General features: G+C 33.8%; 4 protein-coding genes across 6 annotated transcripts in view; 2 read left to right on the forward strand and 2 right to left on the reverse strand.

The window, feature by feature from the left end:
- The window catches only part of LOC124535758 (alpha-actinin, sarcomeric), a 42,317-nt gene extending 36,382 nt beyond the window's left edge, over window positions 1–5,935 (forward strand). For all 3 annotated transcript variants that reach the window (XM_047112079.1, XM_047112077.1, XM_047112078.1), the window contains 6 exons: window positions 1,171–1,298; window positions 1,710–1,888; window positions 2,729–2,851; window positions 3,006–3,112; window positions 3,769–3,927; window positions 5,163–5,935. In XM_047112079.1, coding sequence (XP_046968035.1) covers window positions 1,171–1,298; window positions 1,710–1,888; window positions 2,729–2,851; window positions 3,006–3,112; window positions 3,769–3,927 — 696 coding nt within the window. In that variant the 3' untranslated portion in view covers window positions 5,163–5,935. The remainder of the gene's footprint in view (window positions 1–1,170; window positions 1,299–1,709; window positions 1,889–2,728; window positions 2,852–3,005; window positions 3,113–3,768; window positions 3,928–5,162) is intronic.
- Window positions 5,936–7,365: 1,430 nt separating this feature from the next.
- LOC124535759 (uncharacterized monothiol glutaredoxin ycf64-like) lies at window positions 7,366–8,654 on the reverse strand. The gene is made up of 2 exons (XM_047112080.1): window positions 8,266–8,654; window positions 7,366–7,623 (listed from the first exon to the last, which is right to left on the reverse strand). Exons 1-2 carry the CDS (start codon window positions 8,519–8,521, stop codon window positions 7,439–7,441), a joined length of 441 nt encoding a protein of 146 aa, XP_046968036.1. The 5' UTR covers window positions 8,522–8,654; the 3' UTR covers window positions 7,366–7,438.
- Window positions 8,655–9,132: 478 nt separating this feature from the next.
- On the forward strand, window positions 9,133–11,026 carry LOC124535717 (serine/threonine-protein phosphatase 4 regulatory subunit 2). Its single transcript, XM_047112028.1, has one exon. The coding sequence runs from the start codon at window positions 9,245–9,247 to the stop codon at window positions 10,661–10,663; it is 1,419 nt and encodes a 472-aa protein (XP_046967984.1). The 5' UTR covers window positions 9,133–9,244; the 3' UTR covers window positions 10,664–11,026.
- A 1,080-nt stretch (window positions 11,027–12,106) lies between these two features.
- LOC124535769 (probable 4-coumarate--CoA ligase 1) lies at window positions 12,107–20,305 on the reverse strand. Its single transcript, XM_047112097.1, has 9 exons — window positions 19,962–20,305; window positions 18,687–18,897; window positions 17,510–17,656; window positions 16,856–17,056; window positions 16,595–16,703; window positions 15,094–15,320; window positions 13,803–13,981; window positions 12,838–12,993; window positions 12,107–12,628 (listed from the first exon to the last, which is right to left on the reverse strand). The coding sequence occupies exons 1-9, from the start codon at window positions 20,223–20,225 to the stop codon at window positions 12,344–12,346; spliced, it is 1,779 nt and encodes a 592-aa protein (XP_046968053.1). The 5' UTR covers window positions 20,226–20,305; the 3' UTR covers window positions 12,107–12,343.
- Window positions 20,306–20,365: the final 60 nt, after the last annotated feature.

The following is a 20,365-nucleotide window of genomic DNA, read 5'->3' on the forward strand; positions in this document are numbered from 1 at the left end:
TTCGATTCCCGGCCGAGTCGATGTAGATTACCATAAGTTTTCTATGTTGTCTTGGGTCTGGGTGTCTGTGGTACCGTCGTTACTTCTGATTTTCATAACACAAGTGCTTCAGCTACTTACATTGGAATCAGAGTAATGTATGTGATGTTGTCTCATATTTATATTATATTATATATTATTTGGGGTCGGCGCAGCATGTCTTCTCCTTCCATACTTCTCTGTCAGACGTCATCTCACAAGTAACATTCTTTCTAGCCATATCGTCTTTCACACAATCCATCCATCGTTTCCTTGGTCGTCCTCTACCTCTATATCCATCCACATCCATGCTCAAGCCCTTCCTCACAATGTGTTCCTCACACTTGATCATACTTTATTATTCATAAAAAAAATTACCTGTTGCCCGTAAAGTCGGTATACGGGCGAAAGTTTTACGTGACGACTTTGAGTGGTAAAATTATTTTAATGTGAATATTCATTCGTATAGTAGGAAGAAGGATGAAATAATAGTAACAATTTAAAACATTTATTTATACAAAATCTCTATAATTTATACAAAGTTTTATGTCTGTCTCTCTCGCTCTTGGGCGGGCTAACCATGCCCGAGTGGAAGGCACGCGTGCCTCTCACTCGCTCTCATTGTGAGCGCATAACGTGAGCGGAGCGTAACGCAGTTTCTTGAAGTGTCACCCGGCAAACCAATTTATAAGACGTTGTCACGTCAATAATGTTTCATGATTGATTGACTGACGCACCACTTACACAAAACAAACCAATTTAAAAAAGCTTAATAACAAAAAAAGGTTTGTAATTGGATATTATATTTTAAATATAATTTCTACTTGGTGGTAGGGCTTTGTGCAAGCCCGTCTGGGTAGGTACCACCCACTCATCAGTTATTCTACCGCCAAATTACAGTACTCAGTATTGTTGTGTTCTGGTCTGTAGTGAGTGAGCCAGTGTTACTACAGGCACAAGGGACATCACATCTTAGTTCCCAAGGTTGGTGGCACATTGACGATGTAAGGAATAGTTAATATTTCTTACAGCGTCATTATCCATGGGTGATGGTGACCACTTACCATCAGGCCCATATGCTCGCCAACCTATACCATAACTAAAAACAATGCTGAATAGTTTTAGTAATTAATGACAATTGAATATTCCCAGGGCTCTCTGGAAGACCAGTTGCACCGACTGAAGGAGTACGAGGCAGGAGTGTACGCATACAAGCCTCATATCGAAGAGCTTGAGCGTATCCACCAAGCCGTACAGGAGGGCATGATCTTCGAAAACAGGTACAATACCAAAAATAATGCAAAAAATCCAGCTTAAATATATGTAAACAGCTTAAGAGAGAGAGCTGAGATGGCCCCGTGGTTAGAACGCGTGCATCTTAACCGATGATTGCGGGTTCAAACCCAGGCAAGCACCACTATATATATGTGCTTAATTGTGTTTATAAATTCATCTCGGGCTCGGCGGTGAAGGAAAACATCGTGAGGAAACCTGCATGTGTCTAATTTCATCGAAATTCTGCCACATGTGCATTCCACCATTGGAACAGCGTGGTGGAATATGTACCAAAAACCCTCTCCTTAATGGAAGAGGAGGCTTTATCTCAGCAGTGGGAAATTTACAGGCTGTTACTTTACTTTTTACTTTTAAACAGCTTAAGGGTAAATAACAAATACGAATGTTACCCTCAGATATTCGCAATACACAATGGAGACGCTGCGCGTAGGCTGGGAACAGTTGCTGACATCCATCAACCGCACGATCAATGAGGTGGAAAACCAGATCCTCACACGCGACTCCAAGGGCATCACGCAGGAACAGCTAACCGAGTTCCGCGCTTCCTTCAACCACTTCGACAAGAACCGCACCGGTAATTTTTATCAATAACTAGCTTTTGCCCGCGACTTCGTTCGCGTGGACTTCAGATTCGTCCCGTCTAGTCAAGTAATCGCTTAAAATCGCTTCGTAAATAAGCCATTATTTCTCGTACAAAGTAAAGGATAAAAAATGGTTATTGTGGGTTATTCCTAAGAGATAAACATATACCATCACGGACTTTTTTGTAGACTTTTTTAAGTTGTACAATACTGTAGTACATTGTTTTGATCTATCTTGTAGGATTCAGTCGGCGTTTGCAATGTAAGCGCAAAAAATGTGTTTTTTTACGACCTCACATTAGAAACCTCAAAAATTGTAGCCTATGTGTTATTCTGATGTATAAGCTATATTGTATACAAACATCCATACATCCATACATACAAACTTTCGCCTTTATAATAGTAGTAGGATTAATAGCGTCGCAGTTATACTACTAGTAAGCGAAAATACTCTAATCTATACTAATATTATAAATGTGAAAGTAACTCTGTCTGTCGCCTTTTCACTACCAAACCGCTGTACCGAATTCGATGACATTAATATGAAGCAAATTTGAACTCCAAGGACAAAGTCTACTTTTTTTGCCTGACACATGACAACCAAATCCCTGAATCGTGACAAAAGCGCGGGCGACAACAAACAACTCCTATAAATTAGTTAAGGGTTAAACTGCAAATTTTCAAGTCTATGTCTAATAATAAGTAAAAGTCATATAAAGTTAAGCTTCCGATTTAAAACAGATAAAAAATAGTTATTCATCAGTTCATGAATTTTGGAGTAAGCCAAAATGTTTCATTGCTTGGTACAATAAATTGCAATTGAATGTTTCAAGGCCGCCTGGCGCCTGAGGAACTCAAGTCGTGCCTGGTATCGCTGGGCTACAGCATCGGCAAGGACCGCCAAGGCGAATTGGACTTCCAGCGCATCTTAGCCGTCGTCGACCCCAACAACACTGGTAAGTTAACGTGAAAACTCATTGATACCTCAAAAGTAAAATTGTAATCATGAATTGTGTTAAAAACTTCTATTTTATTCGCACTAAAGTCATCAAAAATAAAATTAAATTTTTAAGAGAATTAAGATATAACGCCTTATAATTAATTGTACAGGCTACGTGTCGTTCGATGCGTTCCTGGACTTCATGACGAGGGAATCTACAGACACCGACACCGCTGAACAAGTCATCGACAGCTTCAGGATCTTGGCCGGTGACAAGGTATGCTTTCAACCAATTAGCATCCTTGCTATCAAAATATCAGTTTTATGTATACTATTTTAATTTCTCCTCGTCCGTTTTATATCATATTTATAATTTAAAAATACCTGCATTTTAAGTCAGGCGGCATCACAATTAAACATTTGAATTTTAAAAATATTAAGAACTAAACTTCAGAGTACTGTAGATTTGTCTATATCGACGTATCAATCAGTAATTTATTTATTTATTATGCCACACTATAAATATCATTACAGGATTGTTTCCCAATTCGATATTACAGCACTTTAAAATATCTATCTATTTTATAATATAATAGTAATGTGAGAGCTGAGATGGCCCAGTGGTTAGAACGCGTGCATCTTAACCGATGATTGCGGGTTCAAACCCAGGCAAGCACCACTATATATATGTGCTCAATTGTGTTTATAATTCATCTCATGCTCGGCGGTGAAGGAAAACATCGTGAGGAAACCTGCATGTGTCTAATTTCATCGAAATTCTGCCACATGTGCATTCCACCATTGGAACAGCGTGGTGGAATACATTCCAAACCCTTTCCTTAATGGAAGAGGCCTTATCTCAGCAGTGGGAGATTTACAGGCTGTTACTTTATAGTAATGTGTGTGTGTGTGTGTGTGTGTGTGTGTGTGCAGCCGTACATCACGGCGGATGAGCTGCGGCGCGAGCTGCCGCCAGACCAAGCGGAGTACTGCGTGGCGCGCATGCCGCCCTACCGCGGGCCCAACGCGCCGCCGCACGCGCTCGACTACATGGCATTCTCCACCGCGCTCTACGGCGAGACCGACCTCTAGGTACGCGCCCGGCGCCCTATGCCAATCGTTTGCCTTTGTCATCGATAGCAGAAATTCAAACGATATAAAAGATCTATTTCTAGATATTTTCATTGCAAGAGACTTTTACCATTTCGACGACCTCCGTGGTCGAGTGGTGTTTACACCGGTTTTCATGGGTACGCCACTCTGAGGTCCCGGGTTCGATTCCCGGCCGAGTCGATGTAGATTACCATTAGTTTTCTATGTTGTCTTGGGTCTTGGTGTTCGGTACCGTCGTTACTTCTGATTTCCATAACACAAGTGCTTTAGCTACTTACATTGGGATCAGAGTAATATACGTGATGTTGTCTCATATTTTATAGTCAATAACACTGACAATGGAAGTCATCTACCATTATTAGAAATTTCCATTTTTTTAATTATTTGCACATCTTACATAATAGTGCGTGATTATACCAGGATTTTTGCATGGCGATAAAAGCCATAGTGTCAATACAGCCATAATCGTAATCATAATCAGTATACATCATAAACAAATCAAAAATGCGAATTTGTGATTGCGATAAACTAAGATTCTGGCTCAATAATCCTCAAAAAAATTATTACGTATCTTTACATTCGCAGATCTTCGCCCGGCACCGCATACAATTAAGATTGCCAATTTGTTAATTCTAGACTGCAATTCGCATACCCTCGTTGCATACAATTAACATAAGATTTCGCGAAATATCTAATGAATATTCACTTTTATTATGAATATTCACACATCACGTCACTAGTCATATTAGATTGGGTTACAAACAGTAACCTTGACGTTGCCGTTTACTTTCGGCATAATTGTTACTAATTGCTAATTACAACATTACACGATGATGACACTTAACACTTGATGACTAGTAAAATCAATTTTGTTACCTATACTACTGTAAAAAATGACTTTTTGTCAACAATTTTAAAACTAAATCAAAAACACTACTATAAAATGTATAATATTGTGTTCATTACTTATAAAATAAACTAATAAAGATACTGATCCGCTTCGCATAATTTCTTCACATTAAGTACATAATTTATAGGTATTACTTTTCATAAAGCTAAAAATAAAAAAAAATGTTATTGAGACGAATGAAAACAACGACACTTTGGCTTTTCTCCAATCTTCGTGTCATTATTTGTGCCAGATATCAAAATAAACTTCGCAAAAAAAAATACAATATATTATTAAAAATGTTTCATCATACTTTTTTATACAGATCTTTCATCAGATACAATTTGAAAAATCCTCATCGCTCGAAGGTAATACCTCGTTATGGCTGGAGAATTTCAGCTCAGCCGCCAACAGCACTAACCAACGATGCCCGAAGATGCGGTATAAAATAACAACACAAAAATTATTTTCTTAACTTGACCTTCGTATTCGCCCTAACTTGGTCAAATTAATGCAAACAATTTTTGTGACAAATTTAGTCTTAACAACAGTTCTGTATTAAAAAAAATGTGCAATGTTAAAACCAAAAATGCCATTAACTTTCCTACCATTCTTCACCCTACTTTTGGCTCAAATCAGAAGAAATATCCGTATTTTAACTATTTCTATTTATATATTAGAGTTAGGTATCTTTTGTATGAAATTATCAGGGAAGTCACAAAATAATTATTTGTAAGTTAAAAGATGGTGCTAATGTTAGGCTTGACTAATGTGTGACACCAAAATAAGACTCATTGACATTGTAAGAATGGTTTTGTTATATTTTATTTATTTATAAGCAAACATTATTTATACAAGTTTGATTTTTTTTAAAATTACTGCCATTAGTAATTATTGTACTTTGATGGTAAGTACACTAAACTTTATGTAAGTGAATAAATTTCATAAATGTTGCAGGGAAGTGTCACACAAATTATTTATTATCATAGATCGCCATAACTTGCCTGCATCTATTTATTTATCATGAATATCATTTTATATGATAATCGTTTGTGAGAGTATTTTGGTATGAGTACTCTAAATAAATGATCTGCCATATTTTTGTCTTTTAATAATGACTGTGTTGTTAATCCAACCAATTATATTATGAGGAAGCAGTGGTATGTAGATTAAGAATGAATTATGTGCCCAAAAAGTATACTAACTCGAATGTACAGCTAATTTAATAAAGAGCTCTTAAACAAAAAAAAAATCTTTTATTTAACTTTTAAAAGATATATAGAATAAACTAATAACATAGTATTTTACACTAAATTGTTATTTTTTTTATTACAACAAAAATGGTTTACTTGCTTTTAAATAAAACATGGTCACAAAGTAAATAACATGCAAATATAAGCAATGAAATTGTGGATTTGAAACTATTTAATATTCACAATTGTATTGATCGCTGAACCAGATTTTAGGATAATCTATATCATTATGATGTTTGTTAAGCCAACATTAGTTTATGCACATATTTAAACAAGCTATGAAGCAAGCTTAGTAATATCCAAAGCATATTTGCATAATTACCTTAATGCAATATACACTAGCAGTAAATTAAATTACTTTGTTCATATAAAACTATGTTATTATTTGAAAATCACTTAACATTTTTATACGCTTAGTTTTACCTAGCTAAAACTAAGTATAAATCTTAACCCACATATTAAATAATTGCCGTCAGAATCCATAACCCAATACAAAAATTTTACCCTAAAATCTGTATTCATAATAAAGATATCATAAAGATAAAATTTGTGCTATTATAAATAAACAAAAACAAAATCAGTCTACTACAAGAAAAACTTATTATAATCAGTGACATTGTATTATTTGTACACTATTAAAAATGGTTACATTTTAACCTCCATAATAACTATAATTTACTCTTCGGTTAATAAGTAAAATCAGTTTTTAAATTTTAAGAATATTGGTTAATAGCTTGCTGGCTGGTCAATGATTTTATATATGAACCAGTTTTATACATCTGCAAATGGTTCTTATGACATTTAAGCATTAAGTCATTTTATGTTACTTTTTTCTCTGCAATAAACCACAATAAATGTCTAGTCTACAAGAACAAGATAAAACAATATTTGTTGAAAGATCTAATTTTAATAAATTACATAGCAATATTAAATTAACATTGCTGTAAAAATTATCATTTTAAACATAGTGGAGGTAAGTCATGTGAAGCACTTCATATTAGTTTAATATAAATGACATATTTTGTCTTGATTCCTCGTAATCAACGTATCAGTTCAGGGACATGAGTCAAAAAAATTGTTTAAATTATAGTATTAGTATATTTACAAATGAAAAAAAAATTAAATTCAAATTGAATGTAATAATTAATATTGTCAAATATCATATTCAAGAGATAATATTATAAAACAAGAATTTAATCAACACAGTATAAAGGCTTTGACAGTCATTTATTTCACATTAAAATATACCTCACACAGTTGTGATTGTGGTTATGGGTAATGATTAAATTAAAATCAAATTTGTTACTTTAATATTGCAATGTGATAACTATTGAGTGTTTTGAGTAAGCTACTTGTTTTCCTCTTTTTTAGCTTCATCTGCAGTCAGTAAAGCACTTTTTATTCCAACTTTTTTCAACTCTTCTACTAATTCTCCCGATTGATGCATTTGGAGCATTATGTCACAACCACCAACAAATTCTCCATTAATAAATACTTGAGGAATTGTTGGCCAGTTTGAATAATCTTTAATGCCTGAAAAAATAATGAACAATACATAAATGTGTTTATAAAAATATTTTTTATGTTATGAGATGATAATCTATTTAATTTAAACACTGTGAAAATGTAAAATAATACAGTAAATTTGAAGCTTTGTATACTTGGATTGTATCTGAAGAGCAAGTGAATGATTGTGCACTTTAGATATAACAAGTTTATTTGTTGGCACACAGATAGTGCTTATAACACATACACTAGTTATTAAGTGAGTCGAGATAATATTATCAATGGCCTAGTAGTTTGAATATGTGAATCATAATCAATTATTGCAGGACATGTGCTAATTTATTTTTAGAATTCATAACATTAAGAGAATCAGTATGTCTCGAAAAAGTTCTTGCAGATGTAAGTCCATAGCCTCTCTGGATTTGAACATAGCCTTTCCGAGATCTAGAGAGAAGTTATTTATGACAATGCTTTTACGTTTCATTATAGAACTGATAATGATCGGTGACTAGCACTGATTAATCTCATAAAATGTATCTCGTTTTTATTTGCAGTTCTTTAAAGTATTTAAAAATTATAATTACTGTAAGTAAATTGAAAATAAATGTTGAACTAAAGAAGGATAACAATGTAATGTAACACAATTAAATATCACACTATGGAACTAACCTTGTCGTAGATTTTCATCAGCTAAAACGTCATGACTTTCGTACGGTACAGCGTGCATTCTCATAATTTGCACAACAGCGTTACTAAAACCACATCGGGGAGCATCAGGAACGCCTTTCATAAAAACTACTACTTTATTATCCTTCACTATTTTATCAATTTTTTCATTAATTTTCGCATCAGCTAATAAGCGACAAGTTAACTTGTACGTGTTATTATAAATTGGATAAAAGCTTCTTCTTATTATAGAATTCATTTTTGTAATTTAAATACGATTAATTAACGTATAGGTTTATTTATAATTTAACTTTAATAAGAACGAATAGAATAACTTATCCAATATTTTCTAAATGTCAATGTGTACTTGTGAACGTCACTCTGACAAATTGTCATTATAATTATATTGAATTTAAGAAATATCAGTCATGATTTGTACAGTATCTTTTTCGAGATTTGATTGTATTAAAATAAATAGATTTTTTGTACTTTTTTGTTGGTTTGTATTATAACTCGTTTATAGACAGACAAATAGATAAATTTTATTTACAAGGTACTTTCACTCAGATTTTTTTGAGTAAACTATAAAAAATCATGTGATTAAATTATTTGGCATATCAAATTTTTAAGCAAATTAACTTAGCTTTGGATATTTTAACTTACCTAATAATAATTGTTATATTTTTTATAACACATGATAGTATCGTATAATCAGAAAAAAAAAACAAGAATACTCAAAACGTCTTTGACGTGGTTTTGTAAAGTTTTTGATTACAAAGTCATAAATTTCATTCGTAAATATAAGTTCTATAAAGTTAAATCCGTTGTTGTTAATTTTATCTGTAAATATTAATAATCTGTTAAGAATGAAAATGATTGTTGACTTCTGTGAGAGTTGAGTGTGAACTGTCATTTTTTAATAAAAGCTTGTTTGAGTCTTGGAATAAAGAATTATTATTATCATATTTTACCGCTTTTCACAATGGATAATGCTGAAGAGATATTTCATTTCCTTGAGGAATTTTCAAAACGTAAACAAAAAACAATACCACAAGAACTAAATGATTACTTAGCTTATGTGGCGCGTACCGGTGACCCAGTCTATCAGTGGTCTCTTGTGAAGAGTTTGTTTAAGGAAAAATTGCTTAATGTTATAACTGATTTTTACGACACCACACCAGGTATAGATATTCCTCCATACCCTAATGTTGACCCCTTTAATTATGATATCATGAAGAATAGTTTGTTGGAGAGATTGGACTCGTTTACATCTGCTCCGTTCACAGTGCAAAGGATTTGTGAGCTCCTCACTTATCCTCGTAAACAATATAACCGAGTTGATAAGTTCATGAGAGCCATAGAAAAAAACATTTTAGTTGTCAGTACTAGAGAGCCAGGCTTTCAACGTCTTCCAGAACCAGAAAATGGCGAACCAATGGAGGCAATTGTCAATGGATCAGATAACAACTCTGAATATAATGTTGATGTTGAAATGGAAGATATGTCGTGGAAAGATAATCCTGCTGCAAAGCAGGCATCAGAACCTCAGCCGGGATCATCCGATGCTCATATTTCAGTAGATGACATAGAAGCACGATTGCATGCCAAGCAAGAAACTTCTCTTTCACAAGATAAAACTGTTACTCAATATGAATCAGTCACTCCACCAGAATTAAACATAACCGAAAATACAGAAGACCCAGAACAAAAACCTAAAGAAATTGCACCCGAGATACCGTCAACTAGTGAGGATGTAAAAAATAACAACAGCTCTGAAGAATCAACTGAAACAAAAATGGATGTGGAAATGAAGAGTGACGTATTGGAACCAGTTATCATTCCTGAAATCAAGGTTGATGATGCTGAAACTACAGAACAAAAACTAACTGAAGATTCAAATTTGACTAAGCATGCGGAACCAGATGTACAAAAAGACAGTATTGCTACAACTGACACGCCAGCTGAACCAGATGTACCAGCTGACGAAAGTAGCTCAGATTCTAGTAAAGCTGTTGAGTGTAAAAACACTACAGAACTATCATCTAGTGAAGAGAGCTCCTCCAGTGACAATACAGATGGAAACAGTAATTCGCCTAAGACAGATGAACAAATTGACGTCCAAGAGGAATCTCAATCAATTAAAAAAATTGAAAATTCAGAAAACATCGAAACCAATGCTATAGAAACTTCAAATACAAATGATCTACCAATTGAAGAAAAAGAAGAAACAAATAAGATAGAATCCGATAACTATTCTATTTCTGATGTGCAGTCAGAATTACCCAAAGTATCTGTAGTTGTTGAGAATAAAACTGAAGAATTAGAAATGAAAGAAAACATTACTGATAAAGAAAAAGAAAAAACTGAAACAGTAGCAACGGAACCAAATGCAGAGAGTTAGTAGTTAATTAAATAAAGACTAGAAAACAACAACTGCCTAATTTTGTATAAGAACATTTGATAAATGTCATCAATGATCAATTTAGAGGCCAACAAATAAAGTAAGCATTTGACTAATCAGTTGTGTATCTGTGTTAATGACTGATTGTGTATTCCCTTTTAAAATATTTGTGACAATATTAGTACCTATTATTTACCTATGATTTAGCATTTTCATATAATTTAATTTAAAAAATTGTATTACTTAACAAAAGAATAATTTTAAATAGTAAAATTAATAACTAGTGGCACTATAATCATATCGATGAGGTTATAGTACCATTTATTCTAATCCTAATGTTTTATAATAAAACTTTAAAAGTAATATGTTTTATTTTTTATGTATATGATTATAATCAGTGAAAACACCCTTTGCTGTTATAATAATTTGGCAATTTTTCAATCTATGAAAGTTTGTAAAGCAGTATAAAATATTTTGAGAAATTCATGGCATTAAAAGTTTTTGCCAATGATTATTGGCAATTATTGAACGTAGTTGTTACCTAATAGATGCTGGCTAATCTATAAAGTAGTATACTAGTACTGTTTTTAATTTTTATACTAAATTAATTTTATCTCTTTCGACTATGAATTATATTACACTGCTTAGGTACTATTATATACCCTATATTTTTTAGCTCTTATTCGCTCTTTACTAACTTCTAAAAAAAGGAAGTTACTAGTTTGAGATGTATTTATGTAAAATTGTCAGAGTTAAATTATATTTGAGCATGATGATGCCTTTGGGATTCCAAGCACTTAATAAAAAATATGCCGAAAACTAAATTTCATATTGAGATGACCTTTTTAATTTAAGTTAGGTAGACTTCTACATAGGGAAGGGTGTTACTTATATTAAAATTGGTCTAGTAATTTCATAGATATGTTTTTAGTTTACTAGCTGTTTTTTTTATTTTGAAGTTAGTTTAACAACAACAACAGCCTGTGAATTTCCCAATGCTGGCCTAAGCCCTTTGAGGAGCAGATTTGGAGCATATTCTATCACGCTGCTTCAATGCGTGTTGGTGGATTCACATGTAGCAGAATTTCGTTGAAATTATGCACATGCAGGTTTCTTCATGATGTTTCCCTGAACCGATGAGCTCTAGATAAATTATAAACACAAGCTCATGAAAATGCAATAATGCCTGGATGGGTTTGGACCCGCAATCATCGGTTAATAAGATGAACGCGTTCTAACCACTGGGCCGTCTGAGCTCCAAGGCTCAAGTCAGTTTATTTTTTATAAATTGTTTATTTAAATTTAGAATTACTTTCGAACAACTTTTGTCATGAACGTAAGTACAAGGCCGGTAAAGGCAATAAAACAAGAAATTATAGAACTGTTTTTAGTGAAAAAAGGATAGGAATGTTATTATAGGTAAGATATAGTTTAAAAAAATTGATGTTTTATTAAAATCATTTAATCGGTACAATTTATGCTTCAATAATTTTATGATTGCTACATAAATAAGTAAGTACTTACCTAATATTCTATATACATTCATATGTATTTAAGAATTCAACCTAGCTACATTTATCCACGTCATTTACAAGATACAATCATACTGTAGCACTACTGATGGAATACAAATACTACATATTTACAATAATAATTATGCTATCTGATTTTTTATTAGATTTATTTCTTCTTTCCTAATACTTTAAGTTCATTACGCATGATTTTTCCAGCTACGTTTCGTGGAATAGCATCTACGAATACAACACCTCCTTCAAGATGCTTGTACCTGGTTAGTTTTTGAGCAACAAGATCGTATACTTGTTTTTCTGTAAGTTTTTGGCCCGGTTTCAGGACGACAAACGCTTTCGGGACTTCCCCTGCGAGCGAATCAGGGATGCCAACTACCGCTACATCGGCAACCTCAGGCATTTCCATGACCACACTTTCTATTTCGGTTGGCGATACCTGAAATTTTAAATTATACTTAAACACATATCACACACATCGACGTGGAATAAACTATCAAAATATTTCAATGACAGGGAATAATGCACTAAGATTGTTGCTATCTTAGTTTAATTTAAGAATATATAAAATTACATTATATGCATAATCTGTAGTCTATCCTACCTGTACTTTTTTATTATTATATAGAAAATGACATTACCACTTACTTGATTACCCTTGACTTTAATCAGTTCCTTGGTGCGGTCAACGATGTAGAAGTAGTGGTCGTCGTCGTAGTAGGCCACGTCGCCAGTGTGCAGCCATCCTTCGCTGTCTACAGTTTCCTTTGTCGCCTTTTCATTGTTCCAATAACCTTTCATGATCTGTAACATTCAAATGAAAATTTTAAGAGATCTCGTACGTCTCAAGATTGAATTGAAATATTAGAGTTTACTATCGTATATCATAGTATATAGTATGACACAAATTAGATGTAGCATCGGAAAATGCAATGGAATGAAAATAAAACCGATTACTGCCGATTTACACAACCAAAAGAAATAGCTCCCTATCGCGCCATTCGATGCTATTCGTCGCTATAGATTCTCGCGTCAGAGAAAGTAAGTGCATAATCGACGCGTCAAATTGACAAATATATTAGGTCACATGATATTACAAGTTATTACGTTTTTGTAAAGATCATAATCGCATGAGAAATAATTATTGATAATTTGGGATAGCGTACTCAATTCGGATGTGATCGGTTTTACGAATTTTGCCGATGCGACATCTAAGTTGTGTCGTACTATAGTTCACTATTGAACATTAGAAAAAAAACTGTTGAATAAATTGTAACTCATATATCACTTGAAGGAAACGCCATGTTGAGAATTTTTGCTGATTTGTGAAAATTTTGTACTGTTTTTATCAAACGGAGGATGGCCGTGGTTTTCTGTAACAGCCATCACCTAACCCAGTGTCGAACTTGATTAGAATATTACAATTTTAGATTCACTTAAACGAATACCAGCCAACAACGCTCTTGATCATCATCATTCATCATGGAGATTAGTAAATTTGTACTGGCGTTTCCTGGATGGCAGATGGCAGTATCTCATGGAGATTAGTAAATCTATACTGGCGTTTCCTGGGCTCAGATGGCATTAGTGATGGGCGTGGGGGCGCGTCGTACCTGCGGGCCGCGCAGCAGCAGCTCGCCGGACTGGTGCGGGCCCAGCGCCTCGCCCGACGTGAGCGACAGCACGCGCGCCTGCGTCGACAGCACGAGCTGCCCCACCGACCCGATCTTGTTGTACGGGTACTCGTACGGCGTCATCAGCGTCACCGGAGAGCTCTCCGTCATGCCGTAGCCTGCAATCGCGTGATTAATATTGGAGTATTTGTTTGATACAAAATTACACATATATATATTATGATATAGGTTGGCGGATGACCTGATGGTAAGTGGTCACCATCACCCATAGACAATGACGCTGTAAGAAATATTAACTATTCCTTACAATGTCAATGTGCCACCAACCTTGGGAACTAAGATGTTATGTCCCCTGTGCCTGTAGTTACGCTGGCTCACTCACCCTTCAAACCGGAACACAACAATACTGAGTACTATATAGGATTTTAAATTAACATGGTTATTTTTATTATTAAAGTTATTAATTTCGGGATATTTACCATGTTTTTTTATTTTTGTTCGGTGGAGCTCGATATTTCGACATTGTCTACGAATGTCTTGTTCACGAGTGAACATATCCCGAAATTAATAACTTTAATAATACTGAGTACTATTATTTGGCGGTAGAATAGCTGATGAGTAGGTGGTACCTACCCAGACGGGCTTGCACAAAGCCCTGCCACCAAGTTAATTTAAGTATATATATTACATATATAGTGTGTCAATTGCTTAGTTAAAAAGTTAATGAAAATGTTTATAATAAGATGTAACCATTAAATGCGTTATAGATATTTGTGACTTGATAATGATTCAAATGTTCAAGGATCAGCAGCAACTTTCTATCGGAGACATATTTAAAATTATGACGTAACGTGACCTCGCTGCCTATACGGGTACTGTCACCATAGAAAATAAGTATAAAATATAATAAGATACATAGACCATGACATCTTTAGTTCCTTAGATTGGCCGGGCATTGACGGCGGAAGGAACGGTCAACATTTTGTCACATTTAATAATGACCAAGAATTTACAAGGAGTGGGTTCTGTGTAGTCATTTTCTTAAAATGAATTTTTCTCAAAAAATTCTGAAATAATATCCCTTTCGTATTTTAAATTTGGAACGATAATTGTTGTTACATAACTGACAAAAACTCAAAAATGGTTCACCTTTGTTACCTATCTTCTTATCTTATATTATCGCAAATGGTGACCTCTATCACCTCATAATAGGAATATGTCGCATTACCAATAGTCCTGTAGAAATAATGAGTTTTCGATCAATATTTACCTTGGAGCAGCTTTATTTGATCCTTGGTTTTCTCGCATTTGAGCAAGAACTTTTCCAACATACTGTCGGTAGTGGGAGCAGCACCGACCATTATAGTCTCCACTGATTGCAAATGTTCTTTCTTAACCATAGGGTGCGTGGCTAGGAAGGCCAGTAGAGATGGTACTACGAAGAGCGTTGTCGGTTGGTATTCGACTAAACATTTGATGTAGTCGTCTGGAGTGAATCTAGAATAAAAATATATTCAAGTTAGCTCATACAAGCAGTTGTTAATCTTCGCTTTTTCTATCTCTTTCGTCATCTACAGAATATAGGTCCTAATAAGAAGTACAGTTAAGAAACGAAGTAGTATATCATCCTCCTGCCCTTTTCCCAATTTTATTTGGGGTCGGCGCAGCATGTCTTCTCCTTCCATACTTCTCTGTCAGACGTCATCTCACAAGTAACATTATTTCTAACCATATCGTCTTTCACACAGTCCATCCATCGTTTCCTCGGTCGTCCTCTACCTCTATATCCATCCACATCCATGCTCAAGGCCTTCCTCACAATGTGTTCCTCATTCCTCCGCACTACATGCCCATACCATGATAGCCGCCTTCCACATAACTTCTCGGCTATCGGTGTCACTTTCAAACTTCCTCTTCCTCTTCCTCCAATTAGTATATATTTTAATGAAATAAAATATATATTCTTGGTCGCGAATTGTAAGAAGTGCACTTGCATCTTACTGCCACGAAAAAAAGTCCGAAAGAGAAGAGAGACAAATACATTTTTATTATATTGTACGCTGGGATAAAAGCCTTAAGGCTTAGTCTGGTTGTAGTCCAAATTTCTTTTAATAACTGCGTCCTTCTCTAACCTTTACCTGCGATAAAAATGCATGTATGCAAGGCTGCTTATCCATATGAATCATTTAATCATTGAATGATTCGATATTGCGTCAATGATCATTTTTATATCTACTTAAAACAATGAATGCACTGTTATCTAAGATTATTTTATAAGCTTTAGTACAACGTGTTGATGCAGATGCACCTCTCTAAAAATAAAGCTGTTGGCGCCCGTGTACATGCTCAATAACTTACAAACAAATGTAGGTACGTATTCTTTACATAAATCAAGGAAATCTCTACGCTTTTACCATATATTAATTATTTTATTGTGTCTTAAAGCTGTATATGTCAAATACATTTTATTTTAGTGAATTTCTTAAGAATGTCAGCCCCTAATTATTTATTCCCATGAAAAATCTAAGGAAAAACTATGTATCAGTCATGTTTAATTAATAATTCACTAATTATACTAATATACTAATTATTATAGCATAGTTCTCCGGCATAGACTCTACTCAATATACTAATCTGAAAAAGACTTTGAAATTTTGGACACAAACATTTTTACTAAGTTTTAATGATTTGATACAGGTACCTATTCTTAACACTTATTCTCATTGTGTAATATTTATCTATTCTATCGCAAGCCTTAACAATGAACTTACTTAGGTATGGACACGATATGGTATCCTAATACTAGATTATAGTTCAGAATTCCATTAAACCCGTAGATATGGAAAAACGGTGGAACGGTTAGAACGACATCACCTTTACCTGAAAATGGAGCAATTTATTAATTATTATATAAAAAGAAAAATAATCTAATTTTTTATCAAGCGATACAAGAACTAAAGACAAAAATATATGGGAAATAATAATTATCTGACATTTGATGACTTCAAAGGTTTTATATTTTTAATCCATACCCTTTTCTCCTTCGTATTTCATCATCTTTGGAGCTTGAACTTGTTTCAAGTTCGACACTAAATTCTTATGAGTCAACATAACTCCTTTAGGTAAGCCAGTTGTGCCGCTGGAGTAAGGAATTAAGCAGACATCTTCGCAGTTTAAAGTAGGGAGGTCCGCGTCGTAGTCAGCCGTTAGGAGTGACCGAAGACCATGTATGCCTTAAACATAGATCAAAAACGCCATAATAAATAAATTACTCCTTTGGAATATGTTACTACATATTTTTAAAATACTCATGTATTTAGTTGTTGTTGTTTTTGTTTTTCGTATTCTGTTACATTTGCTGGATTTATTATAAAGTAATATAATTTTACAAGTTCGGCTTCTCGTATTGATACAATGTATTTCTCTATACTGGTATAAAACTAGTGTTGTAGCATAATGCACGTATAATTATATCATATTGTTGTGGAAATGATACATTTTACGTCTGCTAGAGCTTTGAAATTCAGACTAAAGGAAAGCATAATTAGAATTGCCAAACATCAACTTGAAATAAATACTTCCGAGATATTCATTTTAAATGACTAATAAGATTCGAGTTATCATAGGTTTGGCGATTCGATCTTATTTCTTTATTAGTTATGTCAAGAATCACGCAAGTGCTTTACCTTGAGCGGGGTCATCGTCGCCTCCGACCCAGATGGTTCCCTTGTAGTCTTTGAGTGACTTGCTGACTTCCTGAGCTACCGGCATGAACATTTCAATTGTTGCAATCGCCTTTACGTTGCAGTCAGAAAATTGGCGTCGCACCTCATCTACAAATATACTTAATTGTAAGATCAAAATAATTAATCAAACACAGAAAATGTGATTGAATGAAGACCTGAGGGTGAGACAATTTAAGGCATAAAATTTAATAAAGCGAATGATTTACATTCTTTGGTTTTGTATTATTTAGCACGTATATTAATGGTCTACCACCAAGCCTTTGTGCAAGTCTCTTTGGGTAGGGGTAGGTATAAGGCACCCACTTCCATACGGGAATAGGTACTTAGTACTGTTAAAATTGTATCTCAAAGAATAAGTATTACACGAACAACAAACATAACATCTCAATTCCCAAGGTTTGTGACGTATTGCCGATATAAGAAGTGGTGTAAATTTTTTACGGCGCAAATGTCTATGGGCAGAAGTAGCCATTTAACTTCAAGTGACTCATTTCCACGGTTCGCCTGAGGTCTCACTCGTGCATTAAAAATCCTTTTTTTTGTAAGAAAGATCGAATGAAATAAATTTCTTAAAATGTAAGTTTATTATTTTTATTTATTTCAGATAATCTCTCGTTAATTTAGTGTCTAGCATGTTTTGTTTCAAACCACGCGAACAAGTTATAAGTTCATGTTCTCAATTGAAAATAAAAGAAATTGTGAATGCAGTTGCACTTGCGAACTATAACAGTCAGCATATTAGTTTAATATGCCCTGCATAGTTGATTACTCTCCGTTAAGTATGGTCTCCGTTGCAGATATTGGTCAGGGGGATATAACATTGAATTATATTAAATAGCGTAACGAAACAAATTCAGCTATTCATAAGTTTTACAAAAATTAGTATAGGTACGTGTCTCGATTTAGGTCATTTATATTATATTAGAAGTACCTTAATAAAACTCCATATTACAAAAGGCATAAAAATTTAATTATGATATAATCACGAATTAATAAGGTTGAAACGAATTAAGAACAATTTGTTAAACTGACTCTATAAATCTCTGTTTAATTAGTCATGATGTACATACCCCATACAAATGGTATTTGTATGGGGTATGTAATGGTATTAGCTTACCTGCTGTATATAAGGGATTAGCAAATGTAACGACTAATCCGGCTCTCATAGCTCCATGTATGAGAACCACGAATTCCGGCAGATTTGGCAAAATGAGGCCAATCCTCTCACCCGGCGCCATCTTTAAATGTCCAGCAAGGGCACAGGCACAGCGTTCCACCATCATACGCATCATTCCATAATCGTAGGAACGTCCTGTTGCACCGCATGTCTTGAAAAAATAAAAATAATAAATAATAAAAATGGTTGCAACGATAAAGTTTAAATAAATAAACATTGACGAAACGATTGAGTACCTTCACGTACTCTTTAAATTATTTGGCACGAGACTGGATTGTCGAAATTTGACGCCACTCCAGAGCATCGTCTATTATTTATTAATAGGTCACAAAATGAAATACCAATATACATATTGCAACGCCCTTAAGGGAAATTTTTATACCTAATTTATTACTTATTTATTTAAGACATATTTTTTTTATTTTTTGCAGAGAAAAACGAAAGAATTAAAATGATTTAACATAAATTTAACAAATACATATAAATATTAAGCAATCATTTTTTCGATAGATTCGTTATTTTGAATAGTTGAATTAAAATATTATTATTAATAAGATATGTATTGATATGTTTATTTTTTTTACTTTTTTTAAGAATCTAAATATCTAACAATTTACATTAAACTTGTTAGTTTCGTTACCTAATCTTTCATGCAAGTAATTCAAACATTTACTCTTTAAACTGTTTGTTAATTCTCTAACAGAATATTTTATCTTATCGTTAATTGCACAAATAAATATCAACAAAACTACATACTTCATTCTAATGTTTCTTCATAGTGCACTGATAAACTATTCTTATCAATATTTGGGTATAATCAATGTACAGTTAAATATGACTATCTAACAGTTATAAGTTTTATTTCAATAAATTACAATATAAATTTTGTTTTTAAAAAGAATCAGTTTAAATTTTGGTGCCAAACTATCTTCAGGTAGCCTCAACCTTCAGTTTCTATTTATATTCTCCTATCATCGCCGGAGACTGCATCCGTGTGTTTATAGATCTTATTTGAACTTTGTACTCGAAACAATCATGAAAACAAATGTGTAATAAAACTGATTATAGTTGAGGACTTTTCTTAACGACCTAGTTTTGTATCAATTAATAATAGAACACAAGCCAAAATTAAAAATAGTTTTAAAAAACCGAGATCAGTTAACTAATACATTTTAAGGGCCAATTAAATTAAATAACAAGGCATGCAACACTTACCACGCAAGGAGCATCTGACCATGATTCGATATCCTTAAAAACATGTTCTGTTAGTGTTTCCTTTCCATGGGTGATTTCACCCCACGGCGAACTTAACACATTGTGCTCTAATACTGTTGCGGTTTTAGTCGCTAAATTACGATTTAAATTTCGAACAACCGAAACAATTTGAGACGCATTATTTTTTTTGCATTCTGTATTAGGATATAAACTATTTAGAATTTGGCGCGCTAAATTCCCGCGTAGAATTTTCAAATGAGACATACTTCCGTTCGGAATGTTTTCCCGCGAAACGTTAGCGCGTAAATGTTCATCGCAAACTCTACTAATGTTTTGGCGCGTTTGCCACGACCGTCACAGGGCAAGGTCCACTTTTTAATCCTAAGAAAAAATATGCCATGTAT

Source organism: Vanessa cardui, chromosome 15, assembly GCF_905220365.1.
Source record: "Vanessa cardui chromosome 15, ilVanCard2.1, whole genome shotgun sequence".
In the NCBI taxonomy this organism is placed as follows: domain Eukaryota; kingdom Metazoa; phylum Arthropoda; class Insecta; order Lepidoptera; family Nymphalidae; genus Vanessa; species Vanessa cardui.